This window comes from Psittacula echo (genome assembly GCF_963264785.1).
Source record: "Psittacula echo genome assembly, chromosome: 2".
NCBI lineage: Eukaryota > Metazoa > Chordata > Aves > Psittaciformes > Psittacidae > Psittacula > Psittacula echo.
This window is the reverse complement of record NC_137737.1, coordinates 96,728,983-96,739,129: the sequence shown is the minus strand read 5'-3', so window position 1 is coordinate 96,739,129 and position 10,147 is coordinate 96,728,983. Positions and strand designations below refer to the sequence as shown.

The 10,147-nt window shown below is 40.3% G+C and overlaps 1 protein-coding gene across 1 annotated transcript in view; it reads left to right on the top strand.

Moving 5' to 3' along the window:
• Positions 1 to 921: 921 nt before the first annotated feature.
• AHRR (aryl hydrocarbon receptor repressor) overlaps positions 922 to 10,147 on the top strand; it is a gene marked incomplete at both ends in the record, with an annotated part of 68,799 nt that continues 59,573 nt past the window's right edge. Inside the window, 2 exons of the mRNA XM_080609871.1 lie at positions 922 to 983; positions 8,391 to 8,572. Of these exons, the coding sequence (XP_080465997.1) occupies positions 922 to 983; positions 8,391 to 8,572 (244 nt within the window). The remainder of the gene's footprint in view (positions 984 to 8,390; positions 8,573 to 10,147) is intronic.

Below are 10,147 nucleotides of genomic sequence, written 5' to 3'. Positions count from 1 at the left end.
TGATTTGCATTACATGACATACGTTTCTTCAGTAGCATGAGATCTGATTCAATGACATAGAAGCTCCTCTTAATTTTGCATCTTACGCAAAGCAGCAAATACTCTTGAGATACAGTAACTTCTCAGGCATTGTGCACTCGCTGCTGAACAGCACACAGCAAGACTAAAATACTCTTTCATACAGAAAAATCAAGAGACCTTGATACTCAGCTAATCTCCAGAAGACAAACAAACTGAATACAAAGACTTGTTTCAGAGCTTGCAATGTCTCTAAGGCTAATGTGCTCAAAGGGAGCAGTAATAAGGTTAAGTTTCGTCTGAAAATTGTCACTTCCATCAGCACTGCATTGGGTCCTAGTGCTAACCACAATACAGGGTGTCACTTTTCAAGCTGCTGACAGATATACTTTCAGTCTTTAAAAATGAGGATGTGAGGACCTGGAAAAATGCTGGTTTGAATAATTGCATCCTACTTATCATGGTGTCAGTAATGGAAGACAATAATTCTATGTATTAAAAAAGATGTGAAATCCTCCCTGCAGAAGACGATGGGTAGTATTACTCATTTGTTTAGCTGAGTTTAAAAATGAGCCTAGAAGGGGAAAAAAATTTGCATATCCAATAAACAGGATGTATTTTATACCTATTTTATACCATATCTGGAATGCTTAATTTGAAAAAATGAAAATTGAATATAAACATCAATATTCTAATAATATTAAGGTAGGAAATTGGAATAAGCCTTAATCTTCTATCTTAACTAATGCCACCATGCTTTTTAATGTTGTTGAATGCCACACTCAAGGAACAAACATTTTCCTCGGCTGAACTTTCTTGGTGCTGTCATTTTGTACAGCGATATGAAATCCAGAAACCTGTAAACTAAGAAACATACTCCTTTTGTTTTGCAGCATCCAAACAATGATTCCTCCGGGGGAATGCCTATATGCTGGGAGGAAAAGGAGGAAACCCATTCAGAAACAGTTAAGTATCATATTCATCAGGAGGTATCTCCCTCCAAATGTATGTGCTAGAAGTGCGGTAAAAGAAGGAGTTCCTTCCTCTATGGTCCACAAGCACAGGAGAGACCTAACAGCTTTCTCTGCAGTGAGAAACCCCTGGCTGGGAGGCTGGCTTTTCATGGTTAAGACTGGCTCCAGAAAGGATGCTGAGTGTGGGTCAAACTGTCCTTACCCATCACTAGGTGTCCCAGGAGGAGCCCAGTGGTAGCTGCGGTGTGTACGCAGTGTGTACACAGAGTACACTGCTGTGAGGAGATGAACAGTGCTTTTTCCTAGTCAAAAGATAGTGCTGGACTAAATGTCAGCGGGGCAGTGGCTGGAGGGGTGGCTGCTCCAGCTGCACTTCTGTGTTCCCTGGTGCCTGTTCAAGGAGAAGCTGTGTGTCGAGTGGCACCAGTGTGCTGGCTTTCCCCTTCCTTGGCTTAGCCTTGCTTGGGGCATTGCTACGTCCAACATGTGCGAGCCTGGAAAGTGGGTCAGTTCAGCCAACTGAAAAAGCATACTAGTGACTCACTTCTTGCATAAAACACACATCATTTTCAAACCACTATTTACTATGGGGTCGCTTTCATTAGGAGGAAAACAAGAGAGAAGAATTATATGTGTGAAGGCAAAGCAGAAAAAGAAAAAAAGCAATGGGAAGTTGTTACTACAAGATGCTTGAAATGGGAGGGCAAGAAGGTTGCTATCGCTCAACTGTAAAATGATTTCCAGATGCCATAAACCACTCTGTGAAATGAAGGTTTTTAATAGAATCATCCCACATCTTCTGTGTTACACTTGATCATATGGTTATGAAGCATACGTTTTTACTGTGTTAAAATTATGAAGTAGCACTGGTGACCTTCAGAGAAGATTTAAGGATGAAAAGGTAACTAAAATAGATTTCCCTATTATTGGTTGTTCAGAGCTTCTAAAAATAACCCACTTGGCTTAAAGTTGTATATATTGGTCCAAAGTCAAAGGGGAGTGTCTCTGAATGTTTGAGGGAGATCTGTTGATTTTGTTTGGGTTTTGGAGAGTAGTTGCACATGAACTACTTGTTCCCACTTAAAAATATTTCTTTTAGTGTAAAATACATCATAGGTGACAATTTCAATAGACAAAGATAATGACATAAAAAAATGATTCTTCTCGCAAAATCAGAGTGTTAAAATCAAAACGTATGTAACATTTCATCACTACTGTTCAAGTATGGATGTGGATATTTAACTTTATAACTGCATGAGGTACGGACTGCTCTAGTACATGAAATTACCTCTATGCAGAACTGTTTATGGATCATCATTTTTGTGAGAAAGGAGGGAGAGATGCAGTTGCTCTGAGAAACATTGAACTTCATGCTTGGATTGTGTATGCTAGCTAGAAATTTTGACTTCTATATAAATGCAATGGTTAAGAGAACAACCTGCTGTCAAAGGGTGCAAATGTCCTCATTAGCCTTTTCTTAAGTTCTGGCTTCAACAAAATCAAAAGCAAAATCCAACATACTTTGATGGAACCAAGTCTTCACCTTAGGAGCCATTGCAGTATGCTACCTTGAAAATAGCTTTGCTATTATCAGTAAAGCTTTGCTATTTTCAGTAAAAGCTATCAATAGCTTTGCTATTTTCAGTAAAGGCACCTGAGCATGAGCTTATCCAGCCAGAACGTAGAAAATTTTGATTAAGAAACTTGATTTTAGTTAAAACAAAGGGGATCATTTGGATTATTATAATACTGAGCTCCCACACTGGAGCCAGTGCTCTATTTTCTGTGGTTAGTTACTTACCACTTGCTGAGGCTGGTTTCTCAGTTCCTGGTAACACTGGTCTCTTCCTCAAACCTTATCTGCTTGTGGGCTTGATCTCTGGTAAGCCTTTCCTGTGCTCATTCCCTCACTCAGGGACTTCCTAACTCTCATCTAAAGAGGCTCTGAATGACCAAGACTGGCTGGCTGACAGAGCTTCTTTCAAGGTCTATGTCCTTCAGCCCTACAAACCTTACTGACATTTCAGGACTCCGAGGTATCCTTACTGTTATGCTGCCTCAAATCATTTATCTTGAATTTAGAAGGGTAGACAAAGCCTATTAATTGAACAGGATATTTAACCATGATTTTCATCCATGTTGTACCATTTTTAGTACAGCTTTTTTCTCTTATTTGGTAGCATAGCAGATTTTCCTCCATGGCATTGTTCTAATTTTCCCCTTGCCATTCTGATAATGAATCATGGTAGATGCTGCCACTTGGGAGAGGTATTTGTTCAGTTGAAAAACCTAATTTTTCACAAGAAAGAAAGTTGATGGAAATTCTTTGGCCAGTCCTAATGATGGGTCCTCTGTTTTTAACATTAACAGCCTCTAGATTTTAACTTTCTCCAATCTCAGGTGCTAGTTTGAACAGGATACTTTGATTTCTGTACGGATTTATGGATTAGTCCTTTTGCAGGTCAGGATTCCAAGGGCAGAGGTGCAGCTTTCCCCTCTGCAGAACAACTGGGATGTTCACATCTACCCATACTCAGGAGGGCAACTCTCTGCTTCTCCATCTTCTCCATTCTCCATTTTGTGATCAGGCTGTTAAACCAGGTGGTGATCCTGCAGCTGGCTTTGAATACAGGATATCACTGAATTATATTGTTCATCATGTTCATGGCTTTTCAGGCACAGACATTCTATTCTGAGGTAGTTTTACAGAACAGTAATGAAAATGGATGAAGAAGCTCCACAGGAGAATTACAGAATCACAGAATCGTTTGGGTTGGAAAGGACCTTATGTTCATCTAGTTCCAACCCCCCTGCCATGGGCAGGGACACCTCACACTAGATCAGGTTGCTCAAAGCCCCGTATAACCTGGCCTTGAACACTGCCAGGGATGGGGCAGCCACAGCTTCTCTGGGCAACCTGTGCCAGTGCCTCACCACTTTAGTGTTTAGTGTGTCACTCCCATGCTTAAGTGTGCAAGGGAATTCAGAGACCCATGATACTGTGGAAGAATGTGTGGAAAATTTGTTTTACTGAGGGGATCTGATACGTTTACATCTTTTTCTCTATGCAGAACTAGGAGAGACTGTCTTCGTTAGGTTGCCATTCTTCAGGCAGTACATTGGGTTTAAGTTCTACTTTTATACATGCAAATAAGTAAACTCCCCTAGCTGTTCTCCTTTTGCCCCAGAAAGCTGCCAAACAAACCCCATTAGATGTGGTCTACACTAAAGAATTTTGGCTTTTCTGGATTCAATTCAAACACCTGGAGCTCAGACTGGTTGAAAATTTTCCATCAGATATGCTTTTCAGCCAGAGAACTGGATTTTTGACTAAAGGAAACATTTTCTACCAAGTGTTTGTTTCCTGTTGGAATCTAACATTTTACTGGTAATTCAAGCATCTGAAAACTAAACCAACACTAAAAAAGATCTTGTTTTTAACCTCAAACTAAAATCACTGTGCTGAAATTAATGTTTATATTAGAAATGCTAAGGCAATGCTGTTACCATTTGAGAGCTCCAGCCGCTTCTTCATCTCAAGCCCTGGCATCTTGTAAAACTCTCTCCCTCCAACAAAACGTTTCTTGTAATGTTTTACAGCAACTTAAAGGCAAATTACAGCTGTCCTAGCTCTGAGTGTGTATCAATAACTGCTCCAAACTGCCTACTTCAGCCAGAACAGTACCAGTGCCAGGGTAAACAGAGACTTCAGGGGGTGCAGCTCTCTCCTGCTTCTTAGTCTGCATCTTACGGTCCTCTGTGGCATAGCCCTTCCTTTTCCTTGAGATCACACTATCCCACCTCTCATTTGATCTGCCTGTTTGATGTCTTCTTGACCATTAGTTCTGCTTTTGCCTTTCTTTGCTGTGAAGACCCAGAAGAGGTAGAAGGTGCCAAAGGTCCCCCTTTCCCTCAGATAGCTTTCTGTCATTCGGTCCTTTTGGTTTGTAGAAGGTGCCGAACATCTGCAAATGCACAGCTGGCACTGGAGCTCAGCTCTATCAGTATACCTATGCAATGCTCAAGCAAATTTCAGTGGCTGTGGGTGCTGGCCAGTGTCTTCATGAGAATCATCTTGCTGTTACTTTGTTCTTAGGCTATCTGTTGCATCTTATGGTCTCTCTCTTCCCTTTCCTTTCTTACCAAATGCTTGCCATCATAGTAAATAATTAGCTTTTTCTCAGTTTAGGTCATCTGCTGGTTTAAAGGATACTTAATAAACTTATTCAGAGTAAACTTTTCGTTAACAGGGTAGGGCTCCCGCAGAGGGTAGAGAGCAGCAGACAGGGCTGTAGCTGCAGGAAATTCCTCTGCAAGCTCACCAAACTGGTTTACACTAGTGGCAGGCTGTGTGTCATAGGCACACTGAATCATTACAGCACAAACGGCTCAGTGCCTTACGTACGTACTACCGAAACGGAAAAAGTTCTCGGCACCAGCTCCCACACTCAGTTCCTACCGAACAAGGATGGCTGATACGGATCTTGTACAGGTACAAGGACTTGTAACTGCATAGCGGCATTTGGATGGTTTAACAGCGCAAAGAAGGAAATGCCACCTTTATTTTACATGTGCTACTTCATTGTAGTATTGTTGCATGAAAAGCAGAGTTAAAAAAGGTATCATCGAGTGAGTGCTACAGAGTTTGAGAATCCGGAGTTTAACAGAAACACAAGCACTATCTACTTTCAGTTCAAAATAAGGGCTAGAATTTCCATTTGCCTCATAACAGCCCACTGAAGAATTTCCCTGCCTGCCCTTTTCTGTTTATGGATAGCTAAGCTGGCCTTTCCATGGAACTTGCATTGTTTAAAATCGCATCCACTTGGCACCTCATTGCCACTTACATCAAACCTCTGTTTGGATTCACTCCCTTACTGAATCATTTCCTTAAGTTTTCAGGAAGACTCTGTCCTGAACTTTCTCCTGTAGTCTTTTTACACCATTCCCTGCAATGTCCAGAAAACCGTTCCTTACACTCACACCAAACGCAGTGCACATAATGGCCTCAAACCATTCCTCTCTGGCAGACAGCAGTCACTATTTTATGTGGCAAGTAGGCTTGAACAATCCCTATTTCTATTCAATGTTAATCTTGACAATTTTTGCCCCTTGAACTCATCAGTCTAAATTTCCTTATTGTAATTAATTTTTTTCTGTCCTAAATTGCTTCCTTGCTTCAGCTGGTTTGTCAGATGTAAAAAGCAATTAGTAAAAGCTAATGTTCTTCAGCTTCTGCTCAGCTATAGGCTATATTCCCACAGAATTACTGCTCTCCACAGGTCAGACATCCTTTTGGAGTCATAGTGAGGATGGTTGAGATTCAGTGTTTACTGCAAAAATTAGTGCCCAATATGTACAATCTTTTTGGGAAAAAAAAGAGAAGTTAACTGGAAAAGTGGAAAAAAAGCATTCCTACTTTGTTGATTACATTATTTGCTGCTTTTTTTCTCTAATACAGTAAAGCTATGTATTGATTCCAATCAACAAAATCTTCCCCATGTCTTTGAAAGCAACTTGTTGTATTACTGAAGGGCCACATATCAGTATTGGCAATTTTGAATGAAAAAACAGGAATTACATATTTTCACTGACACCTACCTCAAACACATTTTCATTCATTCTGTCCATCAATGTGTCCTGTTGAAATGAAGTGAGGCTCTCAAAGGGAGCACGATTTTTTCATGCCTACTTTGCCTTAAGAGATTTTCAATAGGCAGCAATCACAGGCACAAAACATCGATCCTTTTTTTAACTCATTCGTAAGCACAACATTTTTTTAAACCACAGTTGCAATGATAAGTTAATATTACATTTATAAGAGAGGAACATGCAAATGTTGTTATTTAAGCCTTTGACCATCTTATGAAATACTAATGCTTAAACTTAAGAAATTATTATTGAAAAATATAGTAAATTCGTGGAGCATGGAAATGCAGTAGTAAAGTGCTGCAAATAATTAGTTTTGCTCTGATTCTCCACTGGAGCACCAGTTAAGATACATATGGTTATGATCCTCGCTTTAGTGAGGTGAAAGTGGAAACTGTTAGCACACCCATATTTTCCTTGCCTACCAGTTCCCATTCTTGAGTATTTTTCCATCTTTTCCTCATTGATTTTTTTTTCCCTCAATGTCTTTTATTCTGGAGGAATAAGAGACATTGAGAAATGCCTCAGGAGGAATGTGGCAATGTGGTACAGTAAGAACTTGAACATGGGCATTACAAGAGTGCGTGGAGAACCAGCAGACAGCACTAAACCCCCCGGTTTGATGCCAGCTCAGCTACAGCACTGGACTATAGCACTCCCTCTTCTCATATTGTCGGTCCAAGTAATTTGTGGCTCCAGTGGCCTGTGGCTCATTCCTGGATAATGCACTTGACTACTGCTGGGTCCAGCAATGGCTGTCTGCTGGAGATAACCACCTTCTCAAACTTACCACTCAGGTCATCTTGCTTAATAGACAAGTCAGTTCTTCAGCACTGAGCACCTCTTGCTGTTGTGCTGGAAATCAGGTTCCCATTGTGTGCAAGTACACCAGCTTTTCCTTTTCTCCCTCTTGAGAACAGCGTCTTACACATTCTGTGAGAAGAATATCAGCAGACACACCAAAATTGACCTTCCTCATTTGTGATGTATTTCATCTTAATGCATTTCCACAACAGCTTTTCTGAGGTATCTGGTCTTGCCTACTGCATGAGAGGGACATGAAATTGGGATGGACTAGGAGGGCTTGGCTTAGAAATCAGGGTAACATCAGTCCTTATGTTGTAGGAGGAATATCAATGCTCTTAAGAGAGAAACCATATTCTTATCTTTGTTATTAGTGGTGTAGCAAGGTAAATGTGGGTATGTTCACAGGATTTTTGAGCTTGAGGAAAGAACATCTTTTCACCCTGCTTCCCATACTTTTTAAACTCTTGTCAAAAGACAGGTTCTTACTTATTTTCTGACCCACAGGTTAACTTAGGGTCATTAAGGGATTGAAGATGCTTTGAATGAATGCAGTGGGTATTCAATGGGTTCATGCGTTAGTCATGGTAATTTTCCTCTGCTATTCTGACCCTAATTTCTACAACATAGATGAGAAATTGTTTTTCGCTATTGACCAGAACATGGAGATATTAACCATTCCCCTAGGGTGAGAGGGTCCTGTGTAATAGGTATCAGTTCTTCTTGGGTTTTTCACTGGGCAGATGTGGAAGAAGAGGCCAATGTCCATGTCTTTGCACTATGGCAAATGAAGAATGGTTTTCTCTTTTTGACAGGGAACAGAAAGATTTTCATCTTACCTAGATTAAATATGCCTATTACCAACTAGTTGCAGACAACATCTCAGTCTCTGGTTTTACTGTCTGGAGGTAAAACAGATAATTGAAAATGTGTTCTCCACCACAGAAGGCCTGCAGTTGGGAATGAAAAATCGAACCCTTCAAAGAGACACAGGGACCGCCTGAATGCAGAACTGGACCATCTGGCCAGCCTCTTGCCTTTTCCACCCGACATCGTATCGAAGCTGGACAAACTTTCTGTCTTGCGCCTTAGTGTCAGCTATCTCCGAGTCAAAAGTTTCTTTCAAGGTAGGTATCTAAGATATCTATATCCCATTAAAAGTCTCCCTCTCATTTATTGCTGCTTTCTACTAAACCTGAGTAAAATTAGCAAGTAGCATTGTATAGATAAGGGAAGAAAAAAAGCAACCTGTTGTTGAACTTATTTTGGGATGTTGTGTTGGAAATGTTGTGCATTTCCTTCTATGCTGTTTGTGTATTTTTCCCCAAATAATGGAATACTCCTCACCATTCCCCAGCAGGCTTTCAGAAACAGGAAAACATGACTGTAAAGCCCCCAAACCAGCAAAGAGGCCTGGGGCAGCTGTAATGCCTCTACATACGCTGAACTGCCTTTTTGAAGCTATTATGCATGTTCACAATACCTGTTTAAAGATGATGTGAAAGTCAAACAACTACTGCATTACCTGTGTTGGCTGTATGCCAAGAGGAAATAGGCTTGCTTGAAAGGCCAGAAAGGTCACTGTCTTTCAGGGTAAGTGAGATCCAAAGTTTAAAGTGTTGACTAACGCTGTAATAGGTTACCCTTTGTTTTTGTAGCTGTCTGGTACACTGCACAATGCAAGCCAAATGTGCGTGTTCAGATGAACATAGTTAAGAATTCTCCCAGATTTGCAGACAGTTTTCATTTTCATTTTTTCTGTTGCTGAAGAGTTCACAAGAGCAAAATTCAGATTAGTGATTTAACAATAAAAATCATCTCTAGAGCTGTTTAAAAAATGATAATAGTAAAAAAGCCTATTTGAAGGAGTATGATTGACCAAAACTTACAGGTGGAATGCAGAGGTGAACAGAAGCATTTTTTAATGGACATTATCTTTCCTTTGCTACTCTTTCCTCCTTTCTGTTACTATTCCCTATTACACATAATGTATACAAAGGAGACCTGTATGTTTATTGTTTTTTTGCTTAGAGAATAAGATCTGTTGGCTGGTTTCTTGCTTTTAAAATACATTTAAACATAAAAGAAATGTCAGTTTGAAGAAGCTTTGGCAGATTTCAGGGCATTTTGCAAGCTGACGTCAGATTACAGACGGTAATATTACTGGTAGCAGGAGACTCCCATGTTAACCGTGGCAGCTGGTTGCCTAGCCTCCAGCACCCTGCAGTTTCCAGAGTGCCTCTCTTTCCCTTTGGACACATACCTGAGTGTTATGGCTCCTTGCTCTGAGCTTTACTTTAGTTTCTTTTGGATTCACAAGCAATAAGCTGCCTTCAGCTGCCTTTACTACTCTTCTGCCAGGGTTTCTAAGATCCATTGTCTTCTTTTTTACAGGGATGGGATAAAAGGAAAACAAGCAAAGCCAGACTTCATTACTTTGAAATGTTCCATGTTTTGAGAGATTTCATTTAATTTAGTTCCCAAATTACCTAATTGAACACATAGTTTGTGTTCCCTTCATTCTTATTTTTAAATGTTTACATCATGAAACTAAGGTTACAGAAAGCATTGTTTATAGTAAAGGAAGGAAACTACATGCCATTTTAAGACTAGAGAGCAGGCTGGAGCTTCAGAAGGGTGGAGTGGAGAAGAGGTGAGCTATGGAAACAGAACTGGGTGAGGAACTGGTGCTAATGTTTAGG